The 19,013-nt window shown below is 42.4% G+C and overlaps 1 protein-coding gene across 1 annotated transcript in view; it reads left to right on the plus strand.

The window, feature by feature from the left end:
• Positions 1-19,013, plus strand: part of tenm2a (teneurin transmembrane protein 2a) — a 177,907-nt gene that overhangs the window by 21,701 nt on the left and 137,193 nt on the right. Inside the window, 1 exon segment of the mRNA XM_071204656.1 lies at positions 5,834-6,127. Coding sequence (XP_071060757.1) covers positions 5,834-6,127 — 294 coding nt within the window.

A 19,013-nucleotide genomic window follows, 5' to 3' on the forward strand; every position in this document is an offset into this window, starting at 1 on the left:
ACACAATGGTGCTCTAGGAGGAGATTCAGGTGATAAGGTGGGGGGGGGGGGTTACCTTGGTTGGTGATTGGCTAATGGCTACACAAGCAAAAAAATCCTTATGACATCTTAAAGTGGCCAAAATCTGATCAGCTCATTTTCAGACAGGTTTTTATATAAATGGATCAGGACTTTAATACCATTTTATAATCTCCCTTTTGTTGTTGTCGTCGGCCTGCCTCACTCCCTATTTTACACACCCTATTTTACACACCCTATTTTACACACCCTATTTTTCCCCCTTTTATCAACTTCAGAGGAATTACATTTCCCTCTTATTACACATCGTGGCAGCCTGTGCGAACTAAACGTTGGATGGTTCTCTGTTGCTTCCATTCCAAACCCATTCAAGGACCACTGTCATCCAAAATGCATGGGTTCACTCACTATTGTCCCCGCACTGTATCTGCAGGCTATTCTGAATGTGTTTATTTAAATGTATCTCCTTCTGATTTCTTTACTATCTTTCTAAAAAGAAAAAACACCTTGGAAGAGATGATTTACATAAACATGGGCAGAGGTAGACAAGTGCTTTATAGAGCATGAATAGTGGCCGTGGGATGAGAGGAAAGTGTGTGTGTGTGTGTGTGTGTGTGTGTGTGTGTGTGTGTGTGTGTGTGTGTGTGTGTGTGTGTGTGTGTGTGTGTGTGTGTGTGTGTGTGTGTGTGTGTGTGTGTGTGTGTGTGTGTGTGTGTGTGTGTGTGTGTGTGTGTGTGTGTGCGTGCGTGCGTGCGTGCGTGCGTGCGTGCGTGCGTGCGTGCGTGCGTGCGTGTGTGTGTGTGTGTGTGTGTGTGTGTGTGAGATGACTGAGAGGAGGGCCATCTGTACTCAGATGTCTGTCTGTTATTTGACTAAGTATATATTTGCAGTACATGTCCTTTAAACGACGTATGTAATTTAATTGTTGTATTTCAGCAAGATACGATGAGGCATATAACACGTAATCGTTCCCAACTGGGAAATCTACATGTGGTAACGAGTTGTGGAAACACCTAGAAAGCAATTTGAGTCCAATACATTACCTAAATTAAATAAACAGTGGTACAAATTGAAATATGTAGGTAGATTTCGATTTTGAGAATCAGTTCCACTATGCCTGTGTGTGAAGACAGCTAGGAAATAGTTTTGCAATAGTTAGGTCAATAAATGAGTGGAGCTAATTAAACAGTTGTATTCCCTGGAGTCTTCACTTTAACAACCCCGCTCTTGTTCTCTGTCCTATATGTTTAGTAGCCCACTGAGCAACTCAATGATGACTTCTTAAAATGCATGTTGTCTTGTGCTTAGCTTCTAGGTTGAGAGACAGTGACAGATTATGGACAGTCAAGACATGCTTCAGGTGGGATTTGAGAGCAGGAACATTTCACGCACTTAAAATTGGGTTTATAGGAAAATAACCGGAGTAGACATTTCCATTTGTATCAGCAAACAAGTGTTGAATAGGACTGTAGTAGAAATGATGCTCTGTGGTGAAGTTTTGCAGCAAGGACCAAACAAGTAGTGGAGAATGTCAGAAAAACAGACATATCAGATTATTGAGTGTGACACACATCATGGCACTGATATTTGCTGTCAACATTGAAACTAAAAAACAATCACCATTTTTCTTTTGAACTAGTAAAATGACCCTCACGAACATCTCAGTGTCTGTTCATCATTTATTTCAATAGATCATCAAAAACGACCATATTGTCTCTACTCTGTCATGTCAATCATTTGCCACCTGTCTCTCTCTTCCTCCTACATCTGTTGAAACACATCTTTACTTAGGCTCTCCGTTATTAGGAAAGAATATGTATGTGTATTTTATTGCCATGGTAATTCACAGAAAAGAAAACACAAAAGAGAAATGATTTTTTTCTTCGGGATACTAAAGTGCAGTGCAGATGAGTTCTGAATTGGATGCAAATGAAAATGGAAAATGTTAAGAAATTACTTCTTTTTTTTACTACTATTAGCCAACCTTTTTAGCATGTTTTTCGCTGTGGCAAAGAAAACAAGGCTTTTTGCTATTATTAACAGTAATTTCAGCCTTTTCCTGGGATTGTTAGCCTGCCGTGCACAGTTGCGTTTCCTTCCTGATTGTGATGCATCCTCCACCCAGGAGCAAATCAGTTCACTAGTTCAGCACTTCAGGGCCAATCAGAAATTGTTCGGTACTGCCGCTCGCTCAAAATATCAAAATGGCATGTCCGAGGGTGGCCTGCGTGTAAACTATTGGATATGGAAAAAGCCACGTAATTGCTGCCGTTGAAGCCCACACGTTCCGCCTGTTTTATGTCCCATACAGAATTACTCAGTGGGGTGAGGGAAAGTCAACCAGCATAATGCAGAGTCCTGCTGCCTATACTTTGCCTGTCAAACCGCTAACAAGCACAAATGATTTTTTAATGATAGGCCCCTCTATCCCACAAAGCTGTCTACTCACAAACACTAGAGCTCGTACACACACAACCGGCAACGTTGTACACAATCTCTCCCACACACATCCGTAATGAGTTTTATCAAGGGAAGTACATGTGGTTTAATGGATCACTGCAAATGCCAATCCCACCCGCACTATTGTGTCGGAGTTCCAACAAGATGCTTCCTTTTCCCCCGTGTCACTTCTCAGAGAAACAACGTGCATCGCATGAAAACTCCAAATGATGATGCATAGCAGGGGCAGGAAGCTAGAGTCGCGTTGTTTGGGCCACATGGTTTCTATTGTTTTATGCTCATTGGAGAAAAACACTATCGCAGCAATGTGTACGTCAAAGTGGCAAAGCAGGAAGTCAGGTGAAGCTGGTGAAAAGTCAGCAAAATGACCATATCTTTAAAAACCATTGGCCCGTAAGACCATTTAAGAAAGTATCCAAGATGCTGAAAAATAAGACAGATTTGTATCTGGTTTGCAAAACGTTGGACTTCAACACAGGAAACCCGTTCCTACTTAACCGAAGGTAACGACGGTCCGTGTTAAAAACCCAGTGTTTTATTTTTGTATCCATGACAAAGAATCTAGCCTAAACTTAGCAAAGTGCTGTAGTAATGGTAATCTGTAGTACTGTAGTAAAACCTAAACTATGATGTGTGTGGCTTAAGCGAACAAAACCTAACCATAGCGTTGTATTATCCTAGCATGTCATTCTTTCAAGCACAGTTAAAGAGGGTACAGACAATTCTTTTGTTCCTATTTGTCAATCTCGAGGGCACAGAAGAAAGTTTGATGTTGTTGTTTCATTTGGAGGGCTTGTGAGTCATTTGCTAGTTCTGTTTCTGTTCAGGTATTTCATTTCCTTGGTAGTCATTCAAATGTTATTAAGGATACACTGATTGAGTTCTATATGGTTCATCTGATATATTCTGTTTCCATGCAGGCTGGAAAATAGCCTTGCATTCTATCCTGTAGTTACTTACAGCAAACATACCCTTCCCTCTCTTTCCCTCACATACTCGCCTTTCATGCGTTTTGTCTGCCTTTGCTGCCATTCACTCCGGTTCAAGGAAGCATCCCTATCATGCTGCTACTGTATGTCTCCATAGAAGTCTAACGCAGATACACACATCTTCCTATCTCCTAAATCCATGCCCCATTTCAATTGAATTAGATTAATCACAAACAGCACTGATTGAGGCCTACATCTTGTATTTGATTCCATGTACCCTGAAACGCCTTATCGCATCTGTTTTGTTCCTCTCCATCTTAAACATGACGTCTTCTCTATTAGTACATGTCAAACGTACATGTCAGAATGTACACAATGAACAGACGCAGATGCGCTCAGCTGGAAGAAGCTGTGGAAGATGCTCATGGCTCGACACACACAGTAATGCACAGTGTAAGCTTAAGAATGGCAGCGGTGGTGTATCAACAGAAAGGCATTGATCTGATTAGAATGAAGCCCCATATTTTGCCCCCACATCTGTCATACTATCATATAACAAATATGCAATTGGTTTTCTATGTGTGGAATAACTGAGATAGATGTGTCTGTCTTCTTCAACCCAACACCCTAATCCATCTTTCTTGAGTAGATTGCTCCGGCATAAGGCTGTGTCTGTACTGCTCAGGGTGATAAGGAGTGATTGGATTTTGCATATGGAATCACTGGTTATGGCAGGTTAATTGTACAGAGTGGTCGCCTTTGGGACGTAACATTAGACATCTGTGGCAAGCACACACACACACACACACACACACACACACACACACACACACACACACACACACACACACACACATTCACTAACGCACACTTTGATGTTGCTTCCATGTAGTGTTTGTTTAGATTAGAAGACGTGTTTGTGTTCCCGTTATTGTCGCTCTAGTTGAATGGGATGATTTGCATAAAACATCATTTGTGGAGTAGACTCTTTCCTAGCGAGCAGTTCTTTTTACAGCTTGATTGCCTCGCTGATGTTAAAGAAGCCATGTGCTCTGCTCTCTCAGGCCTCCTGGAGTTCTCTCCCGTCCTCCTACGATACTTCATCTCAGGTATGGGTTCATCACTAGCGTTAGATCCTGTCCATATAGTGCTGTGCTGTACATTTCTAACTCGTTGTCAAATTCCCCTGACTGTAAAGTAAAGAAACGTCCTTTTGTGATCTTTTATGATAAGTGGGAGGAAAAGACAAAGAAGCACAGAAGAAGAGGATGGGTAATATTCCCTCATGTCTCACGGCGAGCTGTAGCCCGTAGAAGCTGAATCCACCTGTGGAGTTATTGGCTTTCTAGTCTATCTGTTTGTCTGAGTAGAAGTATAGAGCCTGTCAACACTCCCCCGTTTCCTTTTAGGCCCTCTCTCTCTCTCTCTCTCTCTCTCTCTCTCTCTCTCTCTCTCCTCATTACTTTCAGCAACTCTGGAGTTTTCCAAAAGAGGCCGTGAAGAGGAGCAGTGAAGATCCAGCAGACGATTTTCATCTGTTTAATTCCTCTCAGTCTGATTGCGTCCGTACGCCTGATGAGTCACAGTTAACCCAGTCACACAGCTGTGTGATTCCCAGCGCAGTGTGCAGTCACAATGCCATCCTCTCCTCACTCGCCTCTTCCTTTCCCCTCCCTCGCAAACCGCTAATGAAGTGAATCACAACTGTTTTCCCCCCCGATCCCTTTAGCCCAACAGCTGATGGTGAGCGATTGCATCCACAATACTCTTTTAATTAGTATAGAGAATAAATTGGTTGAGCATGCCTTTTTTCTTAATTGCTTTTTCCTCAGCTTGGATTTAATTGGGCTGCAGCACTGTTTATTGATCTCCTTTGATGTGCTTTAATTTGGATAATTTTATATATTTATTTTGGAAGTGACGAGTGGGTTTGTCTTGAGGGGGAGAGTGTTAGGCAGCGGGGCCGGTATTGCAGCAGACTGCAGTATATCCAGAGCCCAGGGTCCGGCGTGTGATGGCAGCTAGGTGGGGAGATGATCAAACCCAGTCTGAGAGGCCTCAAGTGAACAGCTCTTTGATCTCACATCAACACCTCATGAATGCCAATGCGGAGCAGTACAGTGAGGCAGGCCGGTCCTCTAAGCAGCTTTAACAGGCCTGCAGGCCGCTACATAATCCTTCCAGAAGCTAGTTTGTAGTTTGTGCCTGATTCACGCTGCGTCATCTCTCCCCCTCCTGCCTGGCACAACAAAGACCAATTTCAGCCTCCGCCTACGTAGTTTCATAATTAGTTTGCTTCTCTGCGTGTGATTGTGGGTGTGTTTGCTCGAGACACGCTTATGAGTGTTTGTTTGTCTCCATTTACTCCCTTTGACTTATATCAATCCCCACACCCGCCCAATGTAACTCCGCTTTTTCCCTCGCAGGGGGGAACTTCACCCTGGCTGAGCTTGGGGTCTGCGAGCCGACTCCCCCTCCGCACACCAACGCCGTTCCCTACTGTCCTGACCTGGCCCTCCTCCAGAGGGGGTACTCGCTGAGCAATGGCTCTGATGCTGACTCGGACCCCGAGGGGCCGCTGTCTCCAGAGCGAGCCATCCAGCTGTGGGCCGGACAAGGACGGGTTAAGTCCCGTCGCAGCTCGGGAGTGTCCAGTCGCGAGAACTCTGCGCTCACCCTCACAGACTCTGAGAATGACAACAAGTCTGACGACGAGTCAGGTAGGACTCTTGAAAGATGTGTTAAATGACAAGCCCATTGGTTTGAGGAAAAGGGAGGGTGTTGGACTCAACAGACTGACAACACATCAGGGAAAGGATGGACTGATTGAGAATGATTGTCAATTTCTAAAGAGATCCTAAAGGTTTGTCGATATTGTGGAAATCTTCAGACCACCTCTAAAACAGACAGCCTTTATTTAAATTGTGAGTGAGTTGGATTTATTGATTGAGTCTGTTTCTGATCTGAAGAACAGTTGTTGGACCCCCCCCCTCTCCAGAGACCCATCCTTATGTTCATCAATAGCACTTAGACAACGCCCTTTAACTCTACCATCTTCTCCCACATATCTCCCAAGACAACTGATCTTTCAATTCAAATCTTTTAGATTCTTTTGGATTCTTTTGTGATCCAACACAAGATAAGAGAAGATGTCTTTGCATTTCAAAATGAGTGTGAGATCGGATGTCCCCAGGGGGAAACTTCTTCCTCTGGCAACTTTGTTTACTGACAGCTTTCCCCATTTCCGTGTTGATCCCAACGCAGTGTTAAACCTGCGCAGGTCTTCGCCGAGGTGTCAATGGAGGTGAATGGGTTAATGTGTTAGGGTTAGATGGAAGGAAAAGAAACAATCTAATTAATTGAATTCTCGACAGAAACACATATCAGCCGTAGATCAACCTCCATTGGACTGAGGGCCTCGGAATCAGAAACAACTTCTGTGGACTGATCAAACGACTCAACACCTATTAAACACATCAAGGAACACCTTCCCGAGACGCGCCTCTCATCCCACCATCCCATAATTGCTTTGTGGTTAATTACCAAGCTAATCTGGAAACCGCAGATATCAGCCTACGACACCGCTCTCGCTCTCTCTGTCTCAGGGCCAGCAGAACGCCATTGAGCGCTCCTTTGCCAGCAATTCCAGACCTTACGAAATTAGCTTCTTAATCCTGTGCTATATTGCGATTATCGTTTGCCTGCAGTATGTCACCGAGGGTTGATTGTTGGGAAGATCAAACGTTTTCCCCAAAAAGGACACTTTTTCAATGATATTTCATCATGTATTCGCCTGTGCTCCGACATGATCTAAACATCTACTTGTGTGATGATTCATATTGCAGAACGTGTCAAATCAAAGTCAATTCAATGGAATGCAACACTTCAAAAGTTTGCCTTCTTTATCGAAGCCTTCAGAGGGAACCACCGGCACTTTTGGTCTCATAGTTTCACAGACCGGAGATTTAGATCAGGCGTCTCTGTATCGCTGTCTCTGCCAGCGTGAAGAGATCTGAGGCAGCACGTCAGCCGGATAAAAGCACCAGGTGTGTGTGTGTGTGTCTGATCAAGTCAATTTGTCAGTTATTTAGTTGCTCTGAATGAGGAAATGTCGCCCTTCGCTCCGGCGAAAAAGAACATCTGATACTGCAGGCACGTCATACCTCAAAGCACCCGGAAGCCAGGAAGATTTCACTCCCACCAGACCTAACCAGCCGAGTGCCCCGAGCAGTGCGGCGGCTGCATTTGCAAAGGCGCGTATATGTTTGTTACAGAGTCTATCATTGTCTTTCTATATGCTACTCTGTCTCTCCACGGGTGTGAGAGTGAGCCTAAACCCTGCACGTGTGTACAGGGAAGTGTGAAATAGGAGCAAAGGGAGTGTCAAAACAGCAGGAAGAGGATCTGAGAGTCTATTAATAGAGATTGACAGAGGCACAAAGAGAAACAACATCATAAACACATGCTAACAAATCAAAAAGACTGTGACGTGCTAAAACACCAAATAGCAGCACTCTCATCTCACCGCGTCTCCAACAAGCTTCTGAAGTCTCACCTTGTTTCTCCTCCTCCTCCACCTCCTCTTCTTCATCTCCCTCCTCTCCCGCCTTTTCGTCTTCATCTTTCAAGCTCCTTCTTCTGTCTTCTCTTGGATCAGGCTGCGCCTCTCAACGTCTCTCGTTATGCTTCTGTCAGTGCATCTCGCCGGCGTGACTGACAGGTGTCAGTTTGAGGGTCTAGGGTTCCCCTTCGGGGCAGGAGCATACACGAGAATAAAGGTGCACGTGTGCCCTATTGCAGATTGCATTACCAAAATAGAAAGCCCTGAGACACGGTGACAGCTATCCAAACCCTCAGGGAAAGTATTATTTGAGAGCTTGTTTCTATGTCAACAGGGCAACTGGCGTACTTGCTCGGTACATTTCCTCATTCCTTTCCTTACATTTAATTAAAATAGTTAATGAACTACAAATGAAGTTGAAGTTGAGCTACAAATTAGAAAGATTTTATTTCTCATATTTCAGGTTGCCTACACGTTCTATTTTAAAGTGTTAGTTTTTGCAGTACTTGAAAAGCCTAAAAAAACGTACAACCTGAGTCGATAACCAATTAAAGAGTGTTAACCTTTGGATAGATAGCAGTCGTCAGTTACAGAGTCTGGTGCCTTCTCTAGTCTCAACACAATTAGCACTATACGCACCTAATGTAATGTAGACAAATCACAAGAGAACTTTGAATATTGCTGTGTTTTAAGTTATTGTTCTTCATTGACAGTACATACAGGACCAGGCTAGTATGTACGTTTGTGAGCTTGCAATGGACAGAGGGAGATAATTATAGTTTCAACCTGCTTTTTCCTAAATTAGGAAAGGCACGTTTTGTAAATGAATGCTAATGAAAAACTAATTACAGTATTATTCCAGTGATTAAAAATGAAAGGCGCATAGACATGCCTGCAAAAACACATCATGACTTTTAAAACACTTAGAACAGCAGACATACGTTGGCACCTGACTAAAATGTGAAGTTACTTATCTAGCAATGTGTTTCAAATATGTAGCTGTGTTCCCGGGAAGCCCTCTGGCACCTGTTAAATCAGTTTCTAAACTAAAACTCTGTAATTATTTTTCATTTGTTTTTTCATTTACTGCTGAATTCCAATTACCTACAAGTATGTAAAACCCGTTAAATGAGTTTCCTAAATGCAACTCAGGGATTTTTTTCCCTACATCCAGCTTTATTGTCAAGTATTGAATAAAGACACTTTCCTTTTATTGCCCCTTCCAGACACTATTAAAATAAAGAGTGTAGAACGTTGACTTGGCACAGCCAATCCGAGTTTCGCCTGCGCAAGCAGCACAGTGAGGCAAACAAACATGGGCATAGAGAGCGGCATTGAGAGATTTCATTTTGGCAAAGTGGAGGAAGAGATTTACTGTCACACTGTGCACCGCCTCGTAAAAAGTCCGTCTGGAAACACGGGCGGGAGAATAGGAGCGCTTGTAAATTCTCACAGCAGTGCGTGATGACTGCATCCAAACTGCATTGATCAGGACTGAGGGAGAATGATTAAAACATGCATTAGATGAAATAAGATCAGGCTTTGACATTGATTTAAACCTGAAGCCCGGGGCAGGCTTTATGGCCACAATCCATAGTCCAGTGCTTTACACAAGCGTATGTGTGTGTGGCACCATATGCCTCTGTGTTTCATAAAGAGAGCTGTCTGTTAAGGAAACAGGCAGAATCTAATTCAACCTCAGAATTGTTTCCCCGTCAATAAATCTCCTTCATACGGCCGACTTTATGAACGCGGACACTGGCCCTCTCCCTCCACAGCCCAGGCCCCGCCCAGTCACACATGCATTCTGATTAGCTGCGATATCCCTCTCCGTCTTTCTCCTCCCGCTCAATCTCTCCATCTGGTCGACTGGATAATAAATCATAGGCTCGTATTGTGCCCCGTGTGACAGGATGTATTAATCTCCTAATTAGAGGATGAAAAGGTGGCGCTAAATTTAGTCTGGCCTTTCTGCCTAACCCTGCCACCAGTCCAGGCATGCTCAATTGCCTGGTTTCCATCACTTCTTTATTGGAGGGTTTTCCGAAACCGTTAGAAGCTGGCTTATGTTGGTTAAACTTTATGTTAATTAGATTTTTTTTTAACAAAGCTGAAAAACGTTTAAACGCCACTTAAAACATCTGCAGTCACAATTTTTGTGTTTTTTTTTTCGGTAGCTGGAGATGTAATTATGCTTTATAAAAGCCGCATTGGGCAAAGTTATTCCTGATTAACTAATCAAATCTGCTAGCACAGGTGGCAGAGTGCCTGCACCCGCGCTGTCCTCTTTATTCTATTTTAATGTACCAAACCAATCCCACCATAAATCAAAAGCGAATCAACCAAGTCAGCCGAGGTGTTGCTACTTTAGGGAGTTTTTCGAGCGCGCAGAGGACTATCTTGCAATCAAGGTAAATTAAGATAATGTTTAATCATGATGATTTTGAATTGTGAATAAAAAGCTCAATACTTTTGTGAATACTATAATTATATGTCAGGCAGTGATTGTAAGAGCTTTCTTTTCTGCCACTCTCAGTGCTGGTAACTCGGCCAATGCCGCTCCTGTCGATCAAATTCAAGCAACACTTATAGAGTTGGACTGGTGGGGTCCCCCAAGACCACCGCTGTCCCCTCAGGGTCTCTGAGAGTGTGTGTGTGAGTAAGAAACTGAGAGTGAGAGCTTGTGTGCACGTGTGTGTTAGGGTTGGGGGCATTAGCCTCTGATTGAGTTTTCAGAGAGCAACGTGGGGTGCGAAAGGCTCGACAATGGTCTAACAGAATTAGTAGCTTGTGATGAATGGTGTGTGAGAGCAGCACTGACAGCTCGCTTTCACAAACACACGCCACTGTGAGTGCGAGTAAATGTGTGTGTGCGAGGCTGCATGCTTCACCCACTGGTTCAAGGACTTTTTGTCCATGCAGTGAAAGCTATGCACTCAGGATGGAGCAAAATTGCAACACACTTACACACACATCTTTAAGTGTCCGTCTTTGGGTTAGGCCCATTGTTTGAAAAACGCCCACAGACAAGATCAATAAATATGAGTGTTTCAACATACATGTTCACACACTTGCCAATGAAACAAAACATGAACCCCTCATTGCGGACTAAATAAGGACATTGTTGGACCAAATGGACACACAAACAGACAGACACACACAGGAAGATGTCTGCACACACACACACACACACACACACACACACACACACACACACACACACACACACACACACACACACACACGCAGAGATGCATAAGAGCAGTGTTTAATAAAAGCCTGGGATATTGATCACAGTAGATGGATGCTAACTCACATTGAAGGGAGGGAGCCTGGAGTGATGGAGAGAAGAAGAAGAAGAAGAAGAAGAAGAAGAAGAAGAAGAAGAAGAAGAAGAAGAAGAAGAAGAAGAAAGAAGAAGAAGAAGAAGAAGAAGAAGAAGAAGAAGAGATGAAGGGGGAGATTTTCACATAAAAATGACAACGAGGGCTTTGGAAACAATATGTTTGTGTGCGTTCTCAGTGTACGAAGGCAGCCGTTGCGTCCGCAGTGAAGGCCCTCCTGTACTAACGGTGTTATTATCAGGTAGATGAGAGGAGCCGGAGAGTTTGGAATATCATTGGCGTCGGATTTGTAACTTGCTGACGACCATTCTGCCGCCCTAATAGGGAATTTAGTTAGCCGTAATGGCCTCTCATGCTGTCTTCAGACCTGCCAGAGAGAGAGAGGCGAGAGGGAGGGAGGGAGGGAGAGAAGGAGCACTGAGAGCAAATTGAGAATTCTCCAGCCAATTATGAGTGATCATATTTTACTCTGCATGCAGCTGTAATGGTCAGCGCTTTGCTTCCTAATGAAGGCCGGGGTATCAGATTGAGGGAAAGAATGAGGTAAAAAGGTGCATGATGGGAAATCAGGAGGCCGGATTCACTTTATTTCTGTGTGTCTTTACCCATACATCACATGTACTTTGTATTTGTTTTACGTTTGATTGTGCTTTTCTTTCTCTCTTGATTTTGTATTTATGTTTGTTTTTCTCCTGCTTTTTTCTTTCTTTTCTCTCAATCTCCCCTCCTTCAGCTTACGTAGATGATGAGGAGGATGAGGATCCATTTGGGGACTATGTAATCAGTAAGTCACGTCTGACTCTAGCCTCTCTTAGATTACTCGGCCCCACCTTAGGCTTTTGCGTGATTGTGTTTGATGTGCTTTTGTGCCCTTTGCTCCATTTGTCTGTGCGTGATTTACGGTGTTGTCTATAAGTTGATGTTTTTCTTTTATGAAAGAGGCTGTTGCACACAGTGTACTAGCTTCTAACAGTGTCCAGCTGAGAGTACAAAATGTTCCCTGAGTGGACTCAAAGGCTTGCTCTTTTGTCCAAAAATTGCGCATATTACCGTAATGTTGTAATGAAACCTTACATGTTCTGCTGCTCATTGTTAAAACTCCGGATTTTGACGTTAGGTTGAGAAAAAAGGACGGTAAAATGATTGCTTTCTGTACATTTCGCTTGTGTTTCCATCTGGTACAAGCCAACCATTGTTCATATGCCTCATCTGCATTTACGAGCTCCTTTCATTAGGATCTCCTGTTCATTAGCACTAGTCCAACTGGTTCATCTCTTTGCACTTGATCAGAGAACATTTCCCAGAGGGCGCGTTCTTTCTTTCCCTCAGACAGTCCTCCACTACCGGAAGCTCCGCCGTATTTACTCGTGTCTCGGAGATTGTTTGTCTCTATGAGCGGGAATTAGTGTTAATGTGTGCGTTATTGGGCTGTGGAGTTTTCATCTGTTTTCAATAGTGGAATGAGAAGAGCAAGTGAGATAATTGTGTGTGTGTGTGTGTGTGTGTGTGTGTGTGTGTGTGTGTGTGCGTGCGTGCGTGCGTGCGTGCGTGCGTGCGTGCGTGCGTGCGTGTGTGTGTGTGTGTGTGTGTGTGTGTGTGTGTGTGTGTGTGTGTGTGTGTGTGTGTGTGTGTGTGAGCAGGTGAAGGTTATTTGGAATGCCTCTGTGTGTGATAGAGTTGGTTGCACACATTATGAACACCTTAGGTGTCAGGTCAAGCCCCTGAAGTGAATATAAAAGAAGTAAGAAACCGATGTGCGGAGCAGTAAAGAGCTGAGGAGATAAGGTGGTAGGATCCTTTAAAGGTTAATCTTATATTTAACACTTTTGAATACAAAGAAAGAGGTTGCTTCAGGTTATGAGCAGTTACAGGGAGACGTGTACAGTTAATGAACTCACACATACATATATATTAGGGCTGGGAAAGTTAACACCTTGTTGTCTCGCATTTTATTTTTATTATTAATATTATTATTTTTGAAAGTCTGTTGCTCACTGTCTTTGAATACACATACAGACAAGCCATGGGTCACATGAGGGGTGGGATGTTGATCAGTATTGGCTTAGGATGGGCGTCATCACGCGCCTCAACCAATGAGAGAATTTGGGGCGGGCCTAAGACTGCTGCAGGGCTCACATGAACCGAAACAGCAAAGAACTGGCGGGACAGAAACATGGAGAAAGGTACGGAACTCTTACATGGACATTTTAAATTTCCTCCAGACGAGTTTATAGAACCAGAGTTATTTGTAACCACTCCAAAGTTAAATGTTCTTATCACTGGACTCTGAGGGTAACTTGTTTTTCTCTAACAAACTAGATGAAAAGTGAATGCCCTGGACCTATTGCATTTTGCGCATAACAATGCAATTAATCGGAGAAAATCATGCGATTAAAATGTGTAAGTGTTGCCCATCACTCATATAAATATAAATATAGAAGCCGTATTTTTTCGGACCTACACATAACCAGTAGCCTATAATTAACTTAATTCCACTTTTGAGAGAAATTGATGGTAATATAAATTCGGACATTGCTCTCCTGGTTAAATTAAATTACTTGTATGAGGCAAGGTTATGTCAGCTGATATTTACTGATGTTAATTCCCCTATGCTTTATATTATTACTTTCTGTCTGTGGTTACACGTCAAAAATATTCTATTTGCTGTGCTCCGTCTCCTTGGTTTCTGGTGAGTAAATATTCACGGCTTACTTTTGAAATGAAAGTCTTGAAATATATTGAATTTGCCTTACGGCATATATACAGTATACAATAACATTCTAAGCGCTACAATATTCTGATGCATTTCCTTCAATATACAGTGAAGTCATTTAGTGAAAGCTTTTGGATAAAAGGTGCCGTTCAATTTAGAAATGTAATTCACCTAAGATGTGTCGTAGATGATAAAGCACCCAGTTCTTCACTGATACTGATAAGATACAGAACTATCAATAGCCAAAGCCTGACAACTAGACTAATAAAAAGCTCGTATTCTTCTACCAGTACCACTTCTGCAATTATTAAAGCTGTATTTCATTTTCTGGTACAATTGAACTTTCTAGCTTTTCAGCAGCATTCAATTTCTTACAAAAGTTTTCCTGGCTGACACCACAGGCTTTCTAAATGTATTTCTAAGTTTATATTCCCAAATTGAAATAAGGAACATTGAGTTATTTCAGGAAAGTGACTCAGTGAGGTGTGGCATTCAAGATGAAATATTGTTGTCATTTGTATTTCTTGTTTAAATGCGCTAGTCAAAAGAAGTGTGAGTGCTACATAAGGATGTCACTATGTTAGGGAAGTAAAGAAAGGAGTCCAATGGAGGTGTGGGGGGGGGGGGGGGAGAAAGAGAGAGACTCCCTTTGGAGGGAACTTTGGGATTTTAGCCTTTGCAGACCATTAACATGCACAAAAACCTTTATAACACAATACAGGAAAAGGAAAACCTCAAAAAGCATAACAGATTCCCTTAAGATATTAAGCACACATACACATCTGTATCTAAAATAACCAGCTAACCTTTATCAAATGTCTCTCCAAATGACAGCGTTTGCCAAAGTGCCGCATTTGATGCAACAATTACTGAGCTATCAAACAGGTCAAACATTCAAACGGAAATCAAAGTCACATGTCGCCTTTACAAAGAATGATTTACAACCCACTAGTGACTGTAGAGGACATCAGGCTACACCATCATTAATCTTCTGAACCGGCAGACAGGCAGTAGTGCTGGTGCTTGGTACACATTAGTGCAAAGAACAGCCATTACTGGTACATCAACTGACCATTATATATTCATATATTGGTTCGGCCATCAAATGTTTTGACTAATTGAATACTACCCCACTCTTGTATGTTTGCTTAATGTGTACTGTTTGATTGTGAGACCTTTTAAGGGATAAGTAACGGATGGTGATACAGCTTTCTTCATGTGATTGATTTTAGCATTAATATTATAGTAACCTTTATTAAGACCATCTAAGGATGGCAATATTGATTTGTTGGTTGGTCCACAACTTTGTTCAGACCAGAAAATATCTCAAGAACTTTAGTTGGTGTGATTTGCCATGAGAATTGGGACATATATCCATACTGCTCAGATAGTGGATCCCAATGACTTTGTTGACTATTCTTTTAGTGCCAAGAGGTCGAGGTTTATATGTGAAAAGTCTGTTGTATAGACCAGGTGGTAACCTATAAGTCATACATGAGTCAAATGATATAGAGGTCTATGAGAAAATTAACCATCTTTCACTGAATGAATTACCTCTGGATTTTCTTTTGCAATGAGATAATGGTCTCAAACGCTAGTGTAACGGCTTTTTTGACACATCACAATGTAAATAGATTAACATATAGTCCCATCTAAAGTAAAATAGACATAAAGCAGGATATGTTTTAGGGTGGGTCTACCTTGTGATTGACAGATATTTCCGTCTTAGAACTTCAAACCTCTCACAGTGCATGTTCCGTTCATGAAAGTTCATTGTACATCTAGGTTGACTTTAAATGTCTTGTTAACTATTTGGTTGTAAAATACCGCAACCTCTCTTCTGGTTGCAACAAATTCAAATGTCAATCACCAAACACTAATTTGTTGATATAGGCAAAACACCAAATTGAGGCTTCAAAACCATAGTCCACTAACCAATGGGGGACAAAATTGTGACTTTGTCCCATTCTGTTATACAGTCTATGGGAAAGGCTCAAGGTCTTATTTAAAAATAAGGTAGTACAAGTGACAATACAAAATGTATTCAAAAAGGTATTCTGACACTTTGGAGTCTTAAGTTTGAATTATACCTCAAAGCTGGCAGGTTGTAAAACATGAAGTGAAATCAAATGATCTTAAAGCAATACATTATGTATTCAAAAAAGCTTTATAGTGTGTTTCTAGTGCTTTTACTCTGCTCTGAATAGAGAACATCGTGAGAAATCTGAGACGGGAACCAAGCCTCATCAATGCAGAGTAGATCAAACTGATGAATGCCACCAGGTTGAAATGATTTCAGGTATGTTAACGCTATGAAGTGAACTAATTAAATATTATGGGTGGAAAAAGGCAGTGCGTGGGTAGGTTTAATAACCAATTCAGGAATCGGAAATCCCTTGAATATCATGATGATTAGAAATATAGATTTAAGTTTTATGTTGCCATTCTTCCGTTTGTGGTATCAAGGTTGTATCAACTGTTTAAAAATGCGTAAAACCCAGTAAAGGAGCCGAGAAATGTACTGTAAGTGTAAGTCTATCAATCAGATATTTATAAATGAATCACTGAGTGTTAACTGCTTCGCCCCTGCAGTTTTGTTGGCATGTCCCTTATTACTAACTCAAACTGTCCAGCACAAAATGTCTCCAATTAATGCAATGAGGCGTCCATAAATAGTGGCATTTTGGATTTAAACATGTTCCTTAATGTGTGTGATTTAGCCAGAATGAACATATGGGACAAGCAGATACCAATTATAATCGGATGGTATCAAACAGTGCAGAAAAAAACGAGTTATCTGACTCAAAAAGCTATTAAAGGGTAATAGGGAAAATCTACAGTTCAAGTTGTTAATGCAAGTCTGAATGCATCACTGCAAACATTTCGGCTGGAGATTTATTGGATCTGCCAGATCGCCCGCGGTGGAAAGATGCTGAGGTATGTGAAGACATAAAGTTTGCAATCTATGGTTTGCATGACAACAAAGCACAAGTACGACAGGGGTAACAGTCTGGAGACTGCTGACAGATCACAAACTGAATTTATTGTTTGGAAGTTAGCAGCCATACTGTTCGGAAAAGAAAAATCCTGCGGGACAAGTAGTAAAAAAGGTCCCAACGGTAGAGGGCAATTTTTACGAGACCAAATGAGAGTGAATAGTGAAGGGAAGCTGTGGGAGACCAGATATCATTCAGAGGTTGTTACTGTATGTGCATTTTTTTTAAGGAACTCTTCCAGCAGCTGTCACTTTATTGTTCCAGCGCACAAATAAAAAAGAAATGAGAATCAGTATCATGATTAACAGAATGGAATCAACTGTGTAGTTAATAAACCTTCATGGTCGCTTTTTTCACACTTTCTTAAAATAGAACCAATCCAGCACATGTTCATCAAAAAAACTGAGCTACCCTTGTCTGCTTCTCCACTGTCTCTACATCAACATGTAGCAGCTGTGCTTGGCGTTCGGCGCTTCCTCCTCCAGCAGAGTGATTATGACAGGCTGATTGGTGTTTTGTTTTCTTGGGAATGAGAAGATCAATGTGGGGCTGATAGCGAGGCCCGGGCCTGGAGCGAAGAGGAAGGATAAGAGAATAGGGATGAGGCCTTGTCTCTTTCCAGTAGGATCAACAGATTTTAGAGGGGGAGGAGAGGATCGGGTTAAAAGCACATGATTGAACATGGGATGGAGCTGGGAATTTGGGGGTGGGATTTTAGCGGATTTTAAAGGAGGATGGAAAGTGATGGACAAAGAAAGAGTTGAGCTCAGGAGGAGGAGCGATTGAGAGGAAGATCCAGGTTTAACATTACAGTAGAAAAGATGGTTGGGGATTAACATTCTGTGACTGTCTGCGAGCACTGGGATAATCTGTGGGGTCCCGCTGAGCGCTGCAGGGGGGGCCCACCACTGCCACGGGGGTGGAGGCCTACCGCTAGGCCTGTCATTGCACACTGTATGTGTGTGTGCTCATGTGTGTGTGACAATCAGTCTAGGTGTGGCAGGTGAAATGAGGAGCTGATTCCAGACCGCCCGCCATGCGGCTTGATGGGTGACGAGAGGCGGGCGTGGCCCCGGTTATTTTCTCCGGGTGTGACGGTGGCCCTTTATCCAGGGTCAGTTTGTCTCCACTCTTTGCTTTTCCACTATGAATCACAAGGGGGGAAATCTGAAATCCAGCATATTAAGTGCATACTTTTTGTCTTCCGTACACAATGAGGAGGAATCAGTGGATATAGCTTCGTGCAGAGTGTTAATCCATATTGATTCTTGCTTCATGCTGGCTCATCGAATGGAGCAAAGCACCGCGGGGCACCACACAGCATGGCTAGACATTGCGTGGCATTACCTTGCAAGTCTCTGCTGGCCAGTGTTTGTTTATGTGTGAAGAAATCAAAACAACTGCGATTGGTCATCGCCTTCTGCATGCTATACTTTTAAAGTTGGGGGTTCCAAAGGAAAATAAAACACTGGGTCCTTCACTTGCACTTGTGCAATTTAGTGGCATATTTAGGTAACTCCTTCGTACTTGACTCTGTATATGCCCATGCCTATCAAGGTCACCAAGCTCAAGTCAGGACATAATCATGTTTTTTCACCACAAAATCTTCCTGCCAGAGCCCCATCATTATAAAACTCTTTCCAAAGGCATCCAAAAACTCCTTATGCCAGGTAAACTGATCTTAATTGGTCAAATTTCTGACATTCTTATGAAAAAAGTTCCCACTGGTGTTTATAGCCTCCTATGATGTCATTAGCCTGAGAGCCTGAGACCCCCTCATGTTGTGCATTTATTGCATTGCTATCAATCAATCAATCAATCAATCAATCAATCAATCAATCAATCAATCAATCAATGTTTATTTATATAGCCCAATATCACAAATGTTACATTTGTCTCAGTGGTCTTCACAGTGTGTACAGAATATCAGTATGACAATACGACACCCTCTGTCCTTAGACCCTCACATCGTACAAGGAAAAACTTCCGGAG

This window comes from Pseudochaenichthys georgianus, chromosome 10 (genome assembly GCF_902827115.2).
Source record: "Pseudochaenichthys georgianus chromosome 10, fPseGeo1.2, whole genome shotgun sequence".
Lineage (NCBI taxonomy): Eukaryota > Metazoa > Chordata > Actinopteri > Perciformes > Channichthyidae > Pseudochaenichthys > Pseudochaenichthys georgianus.